Source organism: Myodes glareolus, chromosome 12 (genome assembly GCF_982192425.1).
Source record: "Myodes glareolus chromosome 12, mMyoGla1.1, whole genome shotgun sequence".
NCBI classification, from domain to species: Eukaryota; Metazoa; Chordata; class Mammalia; order Rodentia; family Cricetidae; genus Myodes; species Myodes glareolus.
In genome coordinates this window covers 30,693,220-30,713,391 of record NC_142037.1, presented here as the reverse complement: position 1 = coordinate 30,713,391, position 20,172 = coordinate 30,693,220, and the positions used below count along the sequence as shown (strand labels likewise).

Here is a 20,172-nt window from a genome sequence, read left to right as displayed (position 1 = left end):
GTGGTGACGGTGCTGACTTCTTTGTCAACTCTGGCTTTTTGGTCTTTTCTGGATGGTGAGGAAGTAGTGAATCCCTTTTTAGTCATTCTGGATGTGGGGCGTAGCCTTCAAGAACTGAAGTGGCACATTGTCTCCAGGGGTAGATCCCCACCGACATCTGTGGGCAGGAAAGGGAGACACAGAGCGGAAGGCACAGTATGCCTTGTTTAGGTTTTATTAGCTTATATCAGTTGTACGGAGCTAGGGACCTCATTGTGACATTTCTGTGCGTCCGCAGGAGGCAGTTTGAGCGCTCGCTCATCTGCTTTACCCCTCTTCTTCCTCTGTCCCCGCTTACTTCTTTTAATTTCATGTCATTTCCCCTTCGCTTCTGCACATGCTAGGAAACATTTGTCTTCCTGAGTCCAGCTTATTTCATACCACACGATGAACTTAACTCCGTCCACATTCCTAAAAAATGACATGATTTCACTCTTTGTACCTGTGTCTGTGTGCCACACTGTTTTTATCGACTTAAGAATGAATGGGCACCGGGCCACTGTGAAATGCTACCGAAAACGTCTCTGCAGGATGCTGACTTGGATTCTTTTCAGTAGAGGTTGTACTTTAACTCCCTGAGGGGCTCCGTGCCAATTTTCTAAGTGGCTGGATTAATTTAGACTCCTGCCGTGTGTGTCAGGGCCCTGTGTGTCCATACCTCCTTACTAGAGTTTCTGTTTGTTTCCTTGACGACAGCTATTCTGCCTGGGTAATGTGAAAGCTCAAGGTAATTTTGATTGCATTTTCCTGATCACGAAGGGTGCTGAACAGTTTTCTATGCATTTATTAACCACTTCTTATTTCCTTCGCCCATTTATGTTGATTTTGAGGTCTTTATATTCTAGTTATTGCTTCCCTGTTGGATGTGTACCAGGCAGTGCTTCTGTTCCCCTCGGTCTCTCCACTTGGGGCTCCCTTGTGCAGAGCTTTTGTAGTGGACGCAGAATCACTTGTAACAATCAGAAGTGGAAACAGAGGAGAGAGCCATTGTGTGGTCTGCTCACAGGAGGCAACTATAGGTACAGTTCATACGGACATATGGTGCGAGCTAGGCTAAGGAAGACAAGTAACATCTGAGACTTCAGTGCTGGAGATGTCGTGACGGTGACCTAACTTGTATGTCTGGATAGTGTACCCTTAAAAAAGATTAAGATGGTATTTTGCCGCAATAAAAAAAAATCCATTGTTTATAAAAGGAAATCTATAAGGCCCTGTTTTGTGGTGGAAGTTGTGAGCTATCGTCTGTTAGATCGGTGACTCTCAAACTCTGTTTCAGGGGTTGAAATACCCTGAAGCAGCTCAGGAGGTCTCAGGGAGCTGCAGTCTCTGAAGCCTTTAGCGGCTGCCAGCTCCTGGAACTTGTGCTTTCAGCCAGCGAGACTGTGAACTGATTCTGTTTGTTCTGACTTAGCTACAGATTTGGGAATGATATAAAAGTTTCTTCTGGGCAGCAAGATGGCTCATCAGGTAGAGGCACTTGCCCACTAAGCCTAGGGACCTGTGCTTGATCCTGGACCCCACTTAAAGGTAGAGAGAACTCATGCCACCATGTTGTCCTCTGATCTCTACATGTACACATGAACACATGCATGCAAACATGCACGCATGCACGTTTCTTCAGATTTCTCAAAGAGGGACCCAGTTCTCTCAGTTTTCTTGCATTTAACAGATGCCTCCATCTGATGGTCAGTGGACAGCTTTACACAGCGGGTTTCTCTCTAGGCCCTGCTCAGCTGAGGAAATGGGTTCTCCTCACAGTGATCGCCTGTGGTATCTGAGTGCTTCTCACATGTGCTCTCTGGAGCAGGAAGAACAGAGAAGCTTAGGGTAGAGAAATTACATACATGTTCCGTGGAACATGTTCATTACATGTGATTGTACATTACAAAACTTTAAAGAAATTATAGAAACAGGAATTGGTTGTCTCCCACTTCTTAGCAGATTGTCACCTTCTGAGGCGTCTTACAATGTGACCTTCCCACGAGACACTGGAGGGACACTTGTGTGCAGATTATTGATGACACTGTGTTTTTTTTTTTTTTAACCTGATTTGCTTGTCTGGTTTTGTTTTTTTTTTTTTTGTTTTTTTGTTTTTGTTTTTTTTGAGAAATGAAAAGGAAATAAAAGGAAAAATGCAAAAGTCTAAGGGTCAAAGCAAGCAGATAAAAGCACTCATTTTAAGTGTGTGTGTTTTCAAGGGTGTGGAGAGAGGCACGTGATCGTATTGTGGGTTTCCCTGGCCGGTACCATGCATGGGACATCCCTCACCAGTCCTGGCTCTACAACTCCAACTACTCCTGTGAGCTGTCCATGGTGCTGACAGGTGCTGCCTTCTTTCACAAGGTAAGAGAATGCTGGTTCCGTGCTCTGCCCTTAGTAAGGGTGAGCTTGTGTGGGAATGAACGCTGCCTTTAACCTTTACACACACACACACACACACACACACACACACACACACACACACACACACCTATATACTGTAGGCGGAGCCCGCTTGTTCATTTCCTGACTGCTCAGACCCGAATAATCATACAGAAACTATGTTAATTCTATATTAATTACAATGCTGTTTGGCTGAGAGCTTGGGTGTATTCCTAGCTACCTCTTATATCTTAAATTAACCCATTTCTATTAATCTGTGTATCGCCATGAGGCAGTGGCTTACCCGGTAAGGTTCTGTTCTGGCATCTTTCTCCTTCGGCAGCTACATAGCGTCTTCCTGCCTACTCTCTCCCTATATCTCTTCCAGCCTGGCTTTATTAACCAATGGTAATAAAGCATATTCATAGCATACAGAGGGGAATCCCACATCAATATACCCTTCTGGGCCAGAGGCAAGCTGTTCCTGCATTTGAAGAAACTGGGTGCTATGCTCAGAGAATCTGAGTGTGGTGGCCCACACCTGGAATCCCAGTAGCCTGTAGCTAAGTAGGAGGATCATAGGTTTGAGGCTAGGCTAGGTTGTACAGTGAGAACCCATCTCAAGACAAGGAAACAACCAAAACCATGCATATAGTAACTAAAAGTCAGGACCAGGACTGCCTGTAGACCATGAGGACTGCCTGCAGACCACTGGCTCTCACTATGGACAGATAATCTTCTGCCTCAGACTGATTGCCACTGTACAAGGTCCACTGTGGTCCTCTGTTCAAGGGCTCTGCCACTCCTGCCCAGAGATGTTGTTTTCCCATTAGAGTTTGTACTCACTGGATGCCCACAATGCAGGTGCCTTCGACCATCATGCCTTTCTGCACTATTATCTTTATGCTGTTTTTGCTCCTTTTTCTTTATTTCTTCTGATATGCAATGCAAGTGCTAGCCTGTTGTGGCTCCTGAGTTCTTAATGGCTGTGTGGTCAGAGCTGCGGTATCCTGGGTTATAAGGAACATAGGGTATGAAAACATGCATGAGAGAAATGAAGAAATACCGTAGGTTTTTATGTTTGCTTGTTGAAAGGCCGTCGTTTCAGATAAGTGGGGTAAGTGAGGCATTCTACTTTCATTCTTCCTTTGTTTGTTTTTTGAGACAGGGTCTCTTACATACCCTTGACTGCCCTGGAACTCACTATGTAGATCAGGGTGGCCTCAACCCGAACTCAGATCTGCCAGCTGCTGCCTTCCCAAGTGCTGGAACTAAAGGTGTGCACCTTTAGTTTTTTTAAATATTAATTTTTTCCAGATGTATGTGTATGTAGGATATACTTGCATGTGTGTGGGCACATGCAAGACTGTGTATGGTATGTACAGACTCAAGGCTGATGTCAGGGATCATCCTTGGTCATCTTCTACATTATTCAATAAGGTAGGGTCTTAGTGAACCCCAGAGCTTGTGGGTATGGTTGGTTTTGGCAGCCAGCTTGCTCTGGAGGTCCTCTGTCTCCATCTTCCCAGGTTGCATTTACAAATAGGCTACCACCCCACTTGGCAATTATGTAGGTTCTGGGGATCCAAACTCTAGTTCTTTGTGCCATTACCTCGGCCCCGTATCACATTTCTTTTGAGTGATGTTGGCATATACTTTCCTTTTCGAAGTCTTCAGCTGGCTCTGAAGGTGGTGGGCACTGCTCCAGTGTTCAGGGGGCTTGGGCTCCATTTCAGCACCACCCCTACAGAATGCCTTTGCCAGCTCCTCAACCACTGAACTGGCCATCATTAGGGTGCTGCCTTCCATTTGGTGCTTTCTTGTAGACTGTAAAGATGCAGGCTGATGAGATGTTCTTAGTGGAGATCCATGTTGCAGGATGCTCATTCTTGTTCTCAGTCCATAACGCCAGTCCATGCATCCCTGCTGTGACCACCTCCTGGGCACCTTCCCACACCTGTCCAGTAGCCCCTAGAGCCATGGGTATTTTTGCTGCAAGTGAAAGACCTCCTAACAGTGTTCCGATCTTTTCTTCCCTGACAGTATTATGCCTACCTGTATTCTTACGTGATGCCCCAGGCCATCCGAGACATGGTGGACGAGTACATCAACTGTGAAGATATTGCTATGAACTTCCTTGTCTCCCACATCACACGGAAGCCCCCCATCAAGGTAGGCCCTGGTATCTGTGGGAAGGTGTGTGCATGTATACTCCATTCTTTTGTTTGTCTCAATGCAGCTTGTGACAGTGCCACCCCTCAGACTTTCCTGTCACGTGCACAAGGACACCCCTTACATAACTGATGTCAGGACTGTAAGATGGGATCTTGCACTAAGGCCACTGGATGGAGCTGAGGGATTGGCGGGGCAGGAGGGGTGGGGACAGCTTTACTCCTGTCCTTCCTTCACTTCTGAAGCAGGCTGCGGTTTCTAAGGGTAGATGCTTTGTTACTGGAAGGAATTGCAGCCATCTTCACGACACCTTATGGTAGCTGCAGCATATCAAAATAGCACTGCTGGTCACTGCTGGGAAGTGGTGGTCATAGTTTAGTTCTCAGCATGCATGTCGGGTGCCTCACTACCTCCTGTAACTCCAGTTCCAGGGGATCTGATGCCCTCTGCTGGACTCTGCAAGCACTGCACGCATATGCACATTCCTATACACAGACAGATACATACATGTGTACACATAATTAAAGTAAAAATGTAAAGAAGTCACTGCTTCAGTGAAAACAGTGGTTGTATGATATGAGCGTGTGGTGTGGGTTCAGGGAGAGTTGGTGGGAGAGCAGCGGGTAAGTGGAGTGAGGGGCCAGGCTGTGTCTGCGTGTGTCCCCTCAGCACTGCAGCTTACTCTTACATGTTTCTTTGTAAGAAGATTTCATTTAAAATAGATGGACAAGAGTTGTGAGCCGTACACTGGACGGCTGGCTTCCTTCTGCCCTGACTTGGTCCTGTCTCTGCTCCAGGACCAGGGTTGTCTGTTCTGAACTTCCGTGAATGACCTTACACCTTTCTCCATGTCTCTTCATCGTCTTGCTTACATAACTTTGTCATCTTGTTTTCCATGCTGAGTTTAATTTCAGTGCCTTTCACTGATTTTTCTCTTCATGCTTGTAGGTTGAATGGGTGGTTTCTGAGTATCTCTAGAAAGTTCCTGTGTACATACACATTCATCACAGCCACCCATCGTCCTGCTGCCTCTGGCTCTGGTTTCTGCAGGTCCTTCCTCTGCTCGCTCCTATGTATGACTTGTTTTGATGCTGCAAAGGGCTTTGCCCTTCCTCCAATGGTTAGAGCTGAGCTTGAGAAAAAAACCTTTGTTCACCATCTTTCTCGGTCTCTGCCACCCAGGTCTCATCCCACTGGGTCCCAGGCTCAGGTCTCTAGGAGAACTTTGTGAAAGGTTGCTGTCCTAGTTAGGGTTTCTGTTGCTGTAAAGAGACACTTTTTTGTTTTGCTTCATTTTGTTTTTGTTTTTTTGAGACAGGGTTTTTCTGTGTAGCCCTGACTGCCCCCTAGAACTAGCTCCATAGACCAGACTGGCCTTGAACTTGGAGATCCTACTGCCTCTGCCTTCCGAATGCTGGGATTAAAGGCATGAGCCACCACCACCTAGCCGACAGCAATGCTTATAAAGGAAAACATTTAATTAAGACTGGCTTACAGTTCCAGAGGTTTAATTCATTATCATTATGGTAGGAAGCATGGCAGCATGGTGCTCCAGGCATGGTGCTGGAGAAGAAGCTGAGAATTCTACATCTTCAGCCATGGGCAACAGGAAGTGAACTGTCTACCATACTGGGCACAGCAGCTTGAGCATATATGACTTCAAAGTCTGCCTGCACAGTGATATACTTCCTTCAACAAGGCCACACCTTCTAATAGTGCCATCCCTATAGGTCAAGCACTCAAATGCACGAGTCTATGGGGCCATACCTTTGCAAACCACTAGTTGCCTATGCTAATAGTTAGCTATATGCTTTGTGACACCATCATGTTTTTTTACATTTTTCTAGTTGTTGGAAATCTTAATAACTAACCTTTTTTCATGCTTTAAAGTGTAATTTTCTTAAATGTCTTTTTAATGGCTATGTAATATTTTAGAATTATTTGTTTCCGTTGTGGCTAGTTTTCCAGTATTTCTCTATGCAAATAACTATACCAACATCTTGCTGTACCACCCAGGTAAAGATTGCATGTAGACTTATTTGGGCCAGTCACATTGGGCATGCTGGTACTTTGTGTCTGATAAGTATGGTGACACGGAAAGACACCTGTGAGTGTTTTTGATGCATATATGCTGGGCTGTGTGGATGTAGCCATTGGCTCAGCAGCTTCTCTGTGGACATAGCATTGGCTTGGCCACTATGAGGTTCTGTCGGCACCCATGCTGTGTTCTCACCCTGCTCTCTCCTGTTTCCAGGTGACATCGAGGTGGACTTTCCGATGCCCGGGGTGCCCTCAGGCCCTGTCCCATGATGACTCTCACTTTCACGAGCGGCACAAGTGTATCAACTTCTTTGTCAAGGTGTACGGCTATATGCCCCTCTTGTACACACAGTTCAGGGTAGACTCTGTGCTCTTCAAGACCCGCCTGCCCCACGACAAGACCAAGTGCTTCAAGTTCATTTAGGGCCTTGCCAGTTCTGAAGAGACGATGAGTGAGTGGAGTGAGGAGAGTCGCTCCACGGTTCCCAGGCATTGAAGGACCTTGGGGACATCTGTGGGCGGGGCTCAGGCCCTTTGCTGGGGAAGGCAGCAGGAAGAGTGGAAGGGAGTAGCTGTCTTTATCTTGAAGTCAGTCACACTGGGCCCAGCATCCTGGTCAGCCGACTCAGGGCTTCTGTACGGGGCACTGACTGATGTGAACACTGAGGACTGTGGGACTCTGGGGAGTCACTAGTTCATAAGCCCAGGACGGCTGGTTCGTGGTTTTTAAATTCAGTAACAACTGTTATTATTTAAAGAGAGTTTTCACATTTGCCATTCAAGACTTATTTATATGTGTGCATATATGTACACACATACGTGTATATACATATATATGCACACACACATATACATATATATATATATATATTTGGTGGGGTGGGGGTGCACCTGAAATTTCTGCCAATCTCTCCAAGGGAGGGACCTGCCTGGCTGTGTATTAGGTGGAGAGGGTCCTGACCCTGTGTTACTTGGACTGTCCCAATGGCACTGGCTGCAGAAACAAGCAGGATGGACTTGGCCTAGGCAAGATCTGATCTACTCCGACCCCTCCCTGTAGCCTCAGTGATGCTCACACAGCTTCCCCTCCTGCTGGAGGCTGCACAGCGGGGCCAGCATGCTCCCTGGGCTTTGAGGGCTGGTGCCAGGCAACACTTGTCTTGGGGGTTATTGCCACTCTCCCGTTCTTTCTTGTGTTTGAGAGAGAATAAAGAAGCAGGTGGTGAGGCAGGGATGAGGCCTCTGCTGCCCAACGGCCTTTAGCTCACCCTCCTGGTGATGCCGGTGCAGGGCGCTGGTGCAGGTCACTATACTATTGGCCGGCAGGCCTTGACTGGGAGCTTGTATGGTGCAGAACTGGCCTGTGTCCTTTTAAGGATCCCAGAGTCTCACGGCAAGGCATGCGCCTTGGGATGGACACCTAAGTGAGTTCACCTTTCCCCTCACGTCTGGACTCCGTCGTGTACCTGTGGGGTTTAGACCCCGGATGTCGAGTTGGCTGTTGGAAGCCCCCTCTTTCAAGGTCTGCGACATGCTAGAAGCTGGAGGCTGGGGTCTGCTAGGAGAGTTCTAGTCCGGCCTTAGAAGCTAACAGGCACTCACCCCCACCTTACCGCTCTCCACTCCCTGTTGTGGTTCTGTTCCCAGGGCTGCCAGTGAAATAGGCTGATTTTTGGGGGTGGTGGCAGCAGGAAACTGAAAGTGTAGCATTGTGTCACTCAGGGCTGTCCTAAGCCAGTCCCGTCTTCCTAAGCCCTGACTTCCACTCCTGCCGCTGTCCTGACTTCTCTGTAGATCCCTACTGCAAGCTGGAGACTGCCGTGGCCTCCACCTCCAGGAGTCCTTGCGGCCAGAGGACCAGGATGCTGCAGAGCCTCTACTGGTGTCTTCTCCAACCTGACACCAAGGGCTGCCTGGGACATTTAGTTTTTAGCACCTCAGCAAAGGTGTCCATTCTCCTTCCCCCGACTCTCTGTCCCCTTACTGTTCCTTGTGGCAGTAGCCCTCTTCCCTCAGGGGAGCCAAAGAGTGTGGTGTTTTTTTGCTAAATGTGTGGCTGCTATAATGTTTTTTTTTTTTTTTTTTTTTTACTTCCCAGTATTGGGTATGGAAGCCAGAGCTGTGATGGGCATCCCGACAATCGCTCTGCGGTGAGCCCCGTCCCCATCCACCTTGTTTCTTTCAATGTGAGAACTTGTAGATTGCTGTGGTATCCGATGAGGAAGTCCTGTACGGTAGAACCCCTCTGGAGGGCACTGAAAGCTGTTGGTCACTCATGGATAGCATCGAAATGTGTTTCAGGGATAGTGATCAGAGCATCCTATGGGATAGCATCTCTGGGCCCACTGGGAACACTAACTGAAGGTCCCCAGCAGCAAGTATGGACAGTGGCTGTGTCTGAGGGACCCTCTCAGAGGCAAGAGGCAGAGACAAAGCAGTTGGACACTGCTTGTCATTTGGGCTGGGGAGCCAAGGGACATGCTTGGAAATGATTCTTCCCGCCACAAGCTGCTTTGCCGCAGCTCACCATGGTCACCTACTCCAGATTCCTAACACGGGTCACACCTGGCTACCCAGTCTCAGCTTCCAAGGCCAGGACAGCCTTGTTTTTCAGTTGCTCTTTATCTTGAGGGCAAGGGCCACCCACAGAGTGACAGTCCCCCCAGGGTGCCTCAGGCCAGTGGACCACCAACAATGCTCCTGTCTGGGGTGGCCTTGTTAGCAAAGGTGAAGCTGGAGGGTGGGGCTGCCTGGGGCAGCTCTGATAACATAATTTGTCCATCTGTCTGCCCCTTTCAAATCATGAGCACAAAGGTCTTACGTTGGATTTTTGTAAAAAAAAAAACAAAACAAACAAACAAACAAAAAAACAAAAAAACCAAAATAAATGGAGACTTTAACTCAAGCTGTTTGGAGGTGTTTGGTTATTCTCAGCAGTGACAGAAGAGTGACCTGAGCCAGGGTGCCTGCCTGAACGCAGTGGCCTCTGCATGGCCAGCTGGGCGCCCTCCGACATCAGCCAGGGAGAATAATGGGAGCCGACGAGTGTGAGCCCAGGTGGTCAGCTGGTGTTTTATTTTGCACACCAGCCAAGCTTCTTACTGTGGAGATTTTAAAAAAGATTTATTTTTATAGTGCGTGCGTGTGTGTATGTGTGTGTGTGTGTGTGTGTGTGATCACGTTAGCAGCTGCCTGCTGAGGCCTTAGAGGGCATCAGATCTGCGCAACGGGTCTTTTTTTTTAACCACTGAGCCATCTCTGACTCCTCCCGTTTGCTTTTAAAAATGTTATGGTGTCCTGTGCTGACCTGGAGGGGTCGTCTCTGGATTCCACTTCCACATCAAGTCACAGGCTTTTGGTGTGTGCATCTGAGAACTACCTGGGTTGAGAGCAAGTGCTGTCCTGGGCTGTGGAATATGGAACCGGAATTCCAGGCCTGCAGAGGCAGCCCTCCTGTGGTTCGGCAGGTGGGAGCTCAGGACACTGACATCTAAGATTTGATAGGACTTAATATTGTCCCCCTGGTGAGGCCAGCAGATGTGGAAGTCGTGCCATAGTCATTATTTCTTGCCCAGAGTACTGAGGAGGGTGAAGGAGGCTGCTATGTAAAAATATCGTACTGTGTACACAGAATGCCTATTTAGGATTTCTGGTTAGTTCTGTGGAATCCAGAGTGTGCGGTGGCATTCTGTACCACTGTCACTCAGGTGTTAGAGCTGGTTACAGTGAGGTGGGCACTCTCTGCCGTGGAGTATGTGTGTTCAGATACTGGGCTAACACAGAACTGGTGGGGCCAAAGCCATCTCTCTGCTTGTGGTGTAATCTCATAGAATGGCAAAAACTGCCAGGCATCGGCCTTCGATAAGACGGCAAGTCCACGTTGGGCACATGTGAACAGATGCGATTGACTAAAGTCAAGCAAACTGCTGGGCTCTACGTGTGTTCCAAATGACAAGGCCCTGCTCACCTGCTGCAGCTGCCCTTGGAGTGTGTGCTGTGAAGTGGCCACTGTCCTGTCTCCTGGCAGAGCAGCCCCGCTTGCTGGTCATGGCCTCCTGCGTGCTCTACGTCACACACTGGAGGAGCATCCCAAAGAATGTAGCGCCAAGGAAGCCATTAGTGGGCTCCTGACGAAAGAGTGGGACAGGTAAGTTTGGGGGAGAGGACAGGCAGAGTGAGCAGGATTGCTCCCAAGGTGTCCTGGCATTGAGTGATCTTGGGGACATTTGTGGGGTGGGGTTCAGACCCTTTGCTAGGGGAGGCAGTAGGAAGGGAGGAAAGGGGGTAGCTGTCTTGCCAACAGCCATTTGTGCATTTCAGTGATGGGCGAGCCGGGTGTGGAGGCGCAGACCTGTAGCCCAGGCGCTCAAGAAGCAGGAAGACTGCCTGGAGTTGGAGGCGTCTTGGGCACTTGGGCCGTTTCCTGAGTTCCGCGTTAGGGATTAAACTGCTGTGAATGCAGGAGCAAGACCTTTTTCGTGGACACCGTTCTTCCTGCAGTGAGGACCTGTGAGCAGAGCTGTCGGGTGATGCACATTTGTACAGTTTTCCGAGCATCTGGGAGACCTTTTCCTGCAGCAATCGCTGCATTTTGTACTTGCAGTGATGCTGAGGTGTGTTCCGTTTCACATGTTCAGCAGCCTGTGGCACTGCCAGACTTGGGTTCAAAGTTCAGGCCACATTTCCTGGTGACTAATGATGGGAAGCATCTTCTAAGTTTACCGCGCTGCCTTAATCAATGTTCATTGACACTTCCATGTGCAGGTATAATTCATCTCATTCCCGTCTCATTCCCGTCAATCTCCTTTCTCCTCTCTGGATCCCTTTCACCCCCTATACCCTTTGTGGTTTGTGAATGAACTGAGTTTGAACAGGGCTGTCTGTGACCATGGGTATGGCACTGTCCACTGGAGTCTGGTGGGCTCACCAGTGGGTACACAACTGAATACAGTGACTTCCCTTTTAGAATCTCAGAGTAGCTAGTAGTTTAACACAGAGGGGTAGGGCCCCACAAGCCTCTCCTCCACCCACGGCTGATTGTGGACATGTGGACATGGCCAGTCTTGCGCAAACCAGTGCAGGCAACTAGCTGCTGAGTTCATGGCTGCGATGGCTGTGTCATGCCCAGGAAGATGGCGCTTAGATTCTTTCTGCTCCTCTTCTGCCTTGTTCCCTGAGCCTAAAAGTGCGTAATAAAATGTCTTGTTGGGAGCTGAGCCCTCTGTCCGTTATTCTCAGCACTGTGATTCGCCATGTGGCTCTGTGCCTGCCACTGCTCACAGAGGGGAGACTTCTGATTAAGGTTGACAGTAGCATTTGCCTGCAAGTGTCGATTTTTAGAGGGCAGTTTGATGCTATGTCAATCTAACTAAACGATAGTAGTAAGTTACGCCCTAGGGCCAATGACTGCCCCAGCCATGTTTTTGACCAGTTATACAGTACCAGGCATAGGTGTTTTCTCATGGTGGGAGACTCAAACCCATCATCTAGTCATTGGCTAACCCCAGAGCATCATCTCACGGCAGAGGTGGGCACAGTTCACCTGGCAGTTAGTGTTGGTTTATACAGTTGACAGCTGGGCAGGACCTTGGCACTTTTCTCCCTTACCCACCTGCCTAGCATTTTCCAGGAGTAGGAAGGCTAGCTGGCAGTGAGCAAGTTCTAGTGCAGGTTTGGCTCGATTTCCCTAGCTCTTGCAACCAGAGGGTGTGGTGTCTTCAGAACACGGTCTTACCATACAGTTCTGCTGGACAGCCATGAGGGATGCCAAGAGCTTGTATTACCTTAGGGGCCTCTGAGGTCTCCTTGATAACAGCTCGTAAAAGTACCAAACAATTGGCACTAGGAATTCTTTTTTTCTAGTTCTTTTATTTTTCCCTCTGGGCTTACTTTGTTCTTTTTAGTTACTGGAGGTAAAAACGTAGGTCCATTTTAGGCCTTCCTTTCCTATGACTATTTAAGGTCTGTCTTGAAGGTGTTTTAAAACACAGTTCCTCTTTTTTTGAGAGCGGGGTCCCTCTGCATTTATGCCAGCCTGTGTGTGCATATATGTGTGCATATGCACACAGAGACCAGCGATCACACTTGGTGTTCTTATGAGCTGTCAACTTGTTTCTTCAGCCAGGCTCTCTCACTGGGCGTTGGGGCTCAATTAGTCTGGGCTGGCTAGCCAGTGTTAGCCCAGGGACCCACTTTTCTCTACCTCCCTTGTGGTGGATCACAAGCACGTTCAGTCATACCCAGATTTGCCCTTGGACTCTGGGGACAGAAGTCATGTCCTCATGTTTACATAGCAAGCACTTCCCCAGCTCCAGTTAAGCGCCCCCCTTTTTTTTAGTTCATTGGGGAATGAACTTTTTGACCCACACTTATTTTTATGAGCTGCTTAGTTTCTGGATATTTGCAGGTTTCTAAAACGTGTTATAAAATTCAAATTTAATTCCACTCTGGTAAATGTTACCTGGATGATTTTAAACATAGCAAGACTTGTCCATTGCCTGGCACAGGGTCCTCATAACCAAATACCACTGCCCTTGACGACTGTGTGTGTGATGTGCAGCTGGAGCGCAGCACCTCTGTGCCCAAGACGGGTACTTGGGTGAAGGGTGTTGAGCTCCGTTTAGCTCATTTATAAATGCACTGCTGTGGTGGTTTTAATAATTAGTGTCATCAAGTTTTCAGCTCTGTGGCTTGGCCCTCGGCACTGTTGATTCATAGCCATGATCCTATCTAGATCCCTATGAGCTGTCATCTCTGGCAGCATCACCGTCAGGTCTGCACTGCTGTTCACATGGCATAGCCTCCCCCAGCCAGTTACTTCCATCCTGGTTTTATATGTAACCGTAAGCAGTACATAGTTTTTTTTTTGTTGTTTGTTTTTTTTTGTTTTGTTTTTTTTTTTCAGGACAGAGTTTCTCTGTAGCTTTGGAGCTTGTCCTGGAACTCGCTCTGTAGACCAGGCTGGCCTCAAACTCACAGAGATCCACCTGTCTCTGCTTCCCAAGTGCTGAGATTAAAGACGTGTGCCACCACCACCCGGCTTTCTTTTCTTTTCTTTTTAAGACAGGGTTTCTCTGTGTAGTCTTGGGTGTCCTGGAACTCACTTTGTAGACCAAGCTGACCTCACACATGCGGAGCTCCACCTGCCGCTGCCTCCCGAGTTCTAGGATTAAAGGTGTGTGCCACCACTGCCCGGCTAGTTGTTTTTACTGTTTAAATCAGCCCTAGCAGTCTCTCCGTGTTAGCTAGCCATGGGCTTGCTGCTCTGCACACCACCATCCGACCCCATAGTGGAAACTTGTCATTTCCTCCCTTTCAGGTGAGGGGCTTCTAGAGGTGGGCTGCCCTTTCCTTGCGTCCCAATTCCTCTGGGTTTTGAGTGTGTGTCGTTGTTATTCAATCTGCCTATCCAACATCCTATCTGACGCCTCTACTCTAGTCCCTACTACGTTTGCCTGGAATTTAAATATGAGGTTGGCCCTGATGGGAGCTATCAGGGGCCTCATGTTGTTTACTCTTGCTTTGTGGGGCATGTGATCTATTTAAATTGTAACTACAAAGTCTTTTTAGTTCTTGGCCAGTTTTAGTTTGCAGACAACTTACCAACATCTTCCATCTTTATCAGTAAGGTCTCTACCAAATCAGGAAGTCATTTAAGAGCAAGGATGAAAGACAGCGAGTTTAACAGTGATGATGTTTAAGAAACTGACCACCAGGAATGAATCCCAGCACTCAGAGGCAGAGGCAGAGGCAGGAGGCAGAGGCAGAGGCCAAGAGGCAGGAGGCGCTCTGAGTTCGAGGCCAGCCTGGTCTATGAACGAGTTCTAGGACAGCCAGGACTACACAGTGAAACCCTATCTCAAAAACCAAAAACCAAAAACCAAACCAAAACAAAAAAACCAAAAACCAAACCAAAACAAAAAACCCCCCAGCAAGGTAGGCTGGGCCTGTAATCCTCTAAAGAAGTTACACGTTTACTGAAGGTGGGAGGACACAATGTCGCATGTACACATAGAGGTCAGAGGTCAGCTTTCAGGAGCTGGTTTCCTGTGCTTCCTACCATGTGTTTCCCAGGGACTGAATGGAGCCGTTGGCCTTGGCAAGTCTTGAGTCTTGGTCTTCACATCCCTCAAGCCTTGTGGTGCTCCTCGTTGCCCTGGAGTTGAGGGCAAAGCAGACCTTGGCTCTGCTGAGCTAAAGTTAGCAGACCATGTGCAGTGCACAAAATCCAGCAGCAGGAGTTTGGCCAGGACTCCCGGCTGATGAGAGGGATGGATGGGCTTACGGGTTGGGAAGATCATCATTTTCAAAGGATGAAAGTGCTGCAATTAGTTAATCTGGGAATGTATTCTTAAACTATTTTTGCGATATATGGTCACACCTTGTAGTACAGGTGAGCCTGGAGAACACTAGGTACCCCAGGCTGGCCTTGAACTTCAGCAATCCTCTTGCCTCAGCCTCCTGAGTGTTGGGGTTGCAGGCGAAGCTACCCCTGGCTAGCAGCTTTTTAGGTAGTGATACAAACATTATAAAGATTAAGTTGCTGTTCACTGTGGTAGATGTGTGATGTGGGAGCGGGCACGGTTGGGAATTAACACTATGGTTACTCGCGTGTCCAGGGGTGACATCCTGTGAACACAGTAACTTAACTCCCACCGCAGGCCTCTAGTTCCCGTGAGAGACAAGCAGTGTGGTTGGTGCCTAAATGTAGGAATTTAGCAGAGTCGCTGTGTCTGGGGTAGACAGATGAATAGTTTCTGTATCTAGGGTGAACACTAGAGCGAATGGCTGTTTTCTAGAAGTACTGTGACCCTGAAGAATCTCTGTGGAAAACACTGATTGTTTGCTGTGATTTGTAGAATGCTTTTTCTGAAGGAGCATTGCAGCCTCGGCGTGACTCTGGTCACGAGACACCTCTGGCGCCCCCGAGGCTCCTGCACTACTGTGTACTGCAAGCGGTACACAGGAAAGGACTAAAGCCACGAGCACCCGTGATGCTCTCCTTTGTAGAGACATACGGCTAGATCAGGGATCTTGGTATGAGGAAATATTTTACCCCAAAACCAACTTTGTGTGGCAATCAAATCGGCCTTTGTACGGCTGTTCCGGGTTCGGGTCATCAGAGGCTCGACCTCCCTGCTGCCACACAGGCCTGAAATTTCATCTTGGAGGGACCTCTCTCTTCAGCCGACCCACACGACACGGAACACCCTGACACCTGATGACACGGCCTGGTTAGAGACCCTGCTCAGACACCGTGGTGCTAACATGCGAATGCTGAAATACATGGAAAACCATCTGATGGCGGGACTGAAGCGGTACATGGGGCACATGGAGCGGTCCAGACTGTAGTGGAAAACCTTCAGGATTTAAGCTCACGATCTGGCTGGAGCCCATGGCACTAGCCATCTTTGGCTCAGTTCTATACCGCCTATCTCCAGGTCAGCCGTGCCCTCCCCCAGAACTCGAGTTGGTTACTTACACCCTAGCCAAGGTTCAGACCAATGCGCCGATGCATCCTCCCGCCGTGGGAAGCCTGTGAGCACATCCCACCTACTTCCTGTGGGGGGCAGCTCTTCTCCTGGTGCCTGTTTCACGACTGGTTTGTTTAGCTCTGCAGTGCCTGTCATACAGTGAGGGTTCCTGTTGGTCCTTCAGTGTCAGCTGGGAAAGCCAACCCCCGCATTTCCAGGTATCAGGGAGGGCTGCGGGCTCACTGTGGGGTGAGTGAGAGGAAGAGCAACGTGCTCTTGCCTGAGAGGAATGGACCACAAATCCTGTCTCCTTGGCAGGATGTAGAGGACCGGAACCATAAACTGGCTATTTTGGGGAGACTCACTCAAACTCTGTATTTCAGGCCTCTTGTCCAGCCGCGGATTTTCATTGTGAGCAAAGAGAATTTGGGCCTGGGAACTCCAGCTGAGTGGGGCCAGGAGCTCTGGCTAAGCCACAGCAGGTCCCTGGGCCACAGAACCCAGGAAAAAAAAAATCTACTGATTCCCAGCTGCTAGGCTTGGGGTCACTTGTTAGAGCAGTAGACCCAGGCTTTAATCCTTTGGGGAAAGTCGGCCTGGGCTACTTATGTCAGGACCCTGTCTCCAAACGGGCAGACAGTGAGAGCTGCAGAAGACTTACACAAAATCGATGGCCTCATTGACTCTAGCGAGGACCAATTTGTCACTTGGGTTGTGCTCAGCAGCGGAAGTGCTGCCCAGCCCTCCTGCTCCTGGGGTGTGGTGCGCGTGGATGGAGGGAAGACTAGAGGTCAAGCAGTCACTGCTTCACACTGGAAAGGCCCGGATGGATCACGATGAGCAGTGCCTTGTGACCTATTCTCTGGGCTGCGGCTGCCTGTGAGGAATCCTGAGCACCAGGCTATCTCAATTCGGTGGGCTCCCTCTAAAGCTATAGAAAACAGCAGCTTCCTCAGGCTCCATTTTGTCATCGATAGCCACTAGGCTTGGGTGGAACTCTTGAGTGCGGGTGGGTACCATTGCAGGCTGTGTTCCCGGGCCAGAGCCAGTCACAAGTGGCTTTCATTAGTTCTGTGGGTTCTACTAACCAACCTACTATGGCTTCCAAACATATAACCCTTAGAATTAGTCAGCTGGCTCTCTCCCTGTACCTGGGATGGCAGCACCACTCTCTTTGCTGGAAGCACGCACTTTGCTTTGTCTCCATCTAGCTTCTGCGGCCAAGTGGATGCTTGTGACGTAAATTACCCTCAGTAACTTCTAAGTCATCCCAGCTACCAGGTATGGGTTGACTGTCTCTTGGCAATCAGGCCTTGGACGATCAATGCCTTGGCTCTCTGATCAGACTTAACAAGCTAAGCTCAGGGTCCCCAAGGCTCTCTGGACACACACCTGGTAGACAGTTTATTTAAATGTACGTTTGGGTCTTTTGAACTTTATCTTATAATGCATTTGCATTTTCCCAAGATGTTTAAAGTTCAGTTTGATCTCTCAGAAGTTTTGTGAGAAAGAAGGTGATGCCCTTCCCTTCCCACACAACCCTGAGACAGCACCCAGCTTGCATGGTAGCCCCTCCCCCCCCCACCCCCGTCCTGTCCTTCCCAGCTGGGCTCATGTAGTGGAGTCCGAGGTACATTCCAGAGGCCTCGGCAAAATGACCCATACCCTGTGTGCAAGGACGGGAAAGTGAAACCCCTTTCCTCTGCCAATCAAGAGCTCACCCCAGATACAATTCTAGGAGAGCCAATCACCTCTCTTCAGAGCCTGAATGTACCATTCTGCCTACAGCACTTCCTATAGCTCCCACGTCACTAAAACCCCTTGAGACACGCAGCTGTTAGACCAATTTTATTTTTTCATTGTTGGACCTCACACTTGCTAGGATACACCTCTGAGCTGCACCCCAGCCCCTATACAGGATCTCATTAAGTTGCTTAGGCTGGCCCTGTGATCTCGTGTCTCTAGAGAAGCTGGGCACGCTGGCCTGAGCCCCCAGACCTGGCGGCTGACCTCCTGCTGTGCCTCCCACCCTGCTCCCCAGGTCCAGGGCACCGCCATTTCTTTGCAAAGCTGGCGTGTGGTTTCCACTCACATTTTCTTAGCTGTGGTCAGGGCCAGTGTTATTCAAAAGTAGCCATGTCTGTGACAGGCCCTTCTAAAGCCAACCTCCCTCCTGCAGTGTGGGCAGGGGTGGAGAGCCGCACATCTGTCAGCTAGTTCTCGGATTGTTCTGCTCAGGGTCTCCCTACAAGGCTGTTCACGATTTGTGTAAGAAGTACCTTTCCTCCTTCCTTCCTTCTTTTTTCCCAAAATGGTTTCTCTGTTTAACAGTCCTGGCTGTCCTGGAACTCACTCTCTAGATAAGGCTGGCCTCAAACTCACAGAGATCCACCTGTCTCTGCCTCCTGAGTGCTGGAATTAAAGGCGTGCGCCACTACTGCCTAGCTAAGAAGTACCTTTTAGCAGAATTGAGATCAATTTGAATTCCATGTTGCTGTTGTCTCCTGTTTTGTTTTTCGAGACAGGGTTTCTCTGTGTAGCCCTGATTGTCCTGGAAGTCACTCTGTAGACCAGACTGGCCTTGAACTTAGGAGGTAGGTGGATCTCTGAGTGCTGGACTAAGGGCATACACCACCATGCACGACTTGTTCCTGCTTCTTGAGACAGTCTAATGAGCCCGGGCCAGACTTGAACTCGCTGTGTATCAGATGATGACTTTAAATTCTCCAGTACTGGGATATATCATTTTTGTAAACGGGGCTGGGTTATGATTAAGGCAGAGGTGAGACAGATGTGCTGTGACATTTTCACTATGAGGTGTGGTTTCAGACCCTCCCAGCCCCCCAGATAGTAAATTATTATTTAGACTATAGTTCAATAGAACAGGGTAGTTCTATAAAAATAATGTTTATTTTAGCAAAATGGGCCACAGAATAGAGCTGGATAGGTTAGGTTTCTGATTTGGGGGACTTTCCTTTGTTAGGTGTAGCACTGTCCAAGAGCTGCCCCCTTCGAGCCCTGAAAACGCAGGCAGCCGTTTCCCACTTCCCTAGGGAAGGGCTTTGTCACGCTGCCGCCCCCACGCTGCTCGGGAGCTCCAGAACCGAAAAGAACAGGACTCCAAAAGTTCTTGGCTTCAGCAGTACAAGGAAGTGCAGGTCCTGGCCGAAGACACGTCTCCCCAGACTGTCCGCGATGAAGGATGCCCCACTCAGAACTTCTGTAGGAACCTGAGGACAAGGTCCCGCAATCGTACCCTCAGAGTCTCGTCGTTGTCACAGATGATGTGAGTTGAGTCTTCTTCAATCTGGATGAGTGTCTCAGCTTCCTGCAGCAGGACAATATGGCCCTTGGCTGTGTCTTCCACCTTAATGTCACTGAAGCCATGCTGTTCCAAGAGAAAAGAGGATGATGGCTACTCTGAAGGCAAGACCTGACTAAGCACTTGAGACTGGCATTACTCTTAACACAGCTCTTTCGACTACCAGGGTCAGAATCCAACCAGAGTTTCATATTTATAGAAGGCCTCAAACAGCAGTGGTGGCACATGCCTTTAATCCCAGCACTCAGGAGACAGAGGCAGGCAGATCTCTGAGTTTGAGGCCAGCCTGGTCTACAAAGCAAGTTGCAGGACAGCCAAGGCAACACTGAGAAACCCTGTCTTTAAAAAAAAAAAAAAGGCCCAAACAGACAAAAATGTCAGGAAAACAGCCCAATCACCTAGCCCCTTTTACGAGTGTACGAGGGACTTGAGTACACCCAGACTCTGAGATTCAGGGGGAATACCAGGTTGCTGACCTTGGCACCTGTCCACGTTCAGTCCCCACAGTTCTGAGTCCTAGGGAAAGCTCCACTCCTCAAAGTTACCACTAACTGGGGGTCTAGCAGCATCTCTCCAGCCACCTTTATTGCTGACTGTAGCATCGCCTTGGAAATTAGAACTGCAGCTACAGTAGAAAGAGACTTCCCTGGATGGTACATAAACAGGCAAATGCCTGATGCAGGGACTGCCTGTCCTTGGCTGCAGACAGCACCCACTCAGCTTTGGGAAGGAGGTGAGGTTTGCAGGGCCCATGCAATCAAAGGG

At 49.0% G+C, this 20,172-nt stretch overlaps 2 protein-coding genes across 6 annotated transcripts in view; one reads left to right on the top strand and one right to left on the bottom strand.

Annotated features, from left to right (window-relative positions):
- Extl3 (exostosin like glycosyltransferase 3) overlaps positions 1 to 9,517 on the top strand; it is a 93,148-nt gene extending 83,631 nt beyond the window's left edge. For all 5 annotated transcript variants that reach the window (XM_085698654.2, XM_048421776.3, XM_048421775.3 and 2 more), the window contains 3 exons: positions 2,238 to 2,382; positions 4,444 to 4,572; positions 6,827 to 9,517. In XM_085698654.2, the coding sequence (XP_085554780.1) occupies positions 2,238 to 2,382; positions 4,444 to 4,572; positions 6,827 to 7,036 (484 nt within the window). In that variant the 3' untranslated portion in view covers positions 7,037 to 9,517. The remainder of the gene's footprint in view (positions 1 to 2,237; positions 2,383 to 4,443; positions 4,573 to 6,826) is intronic.
- A 9,459-nt stretch (positions 9,518 to 18,976) lies between these two features.
- Ints9 (integrator complex subunit 9) overlaps positions 18,977 to 20,172 on the bottom strand; it is an 88,621-nt gene continuing 87,425 nt past the window's right edge. The window contains exon 17 of the mRNA XM_048421794.3: positions 18,977 to 19,473. Coding sequence (XP_048277751.3) covers positions 19,297 to 19,473 — 177 coding nt within the window. The 3' untranslated portion in view covers positions 18,977 to 19,296. The remainder of the gene's footprint in view (positions 19,474 to 20,172) is intronic.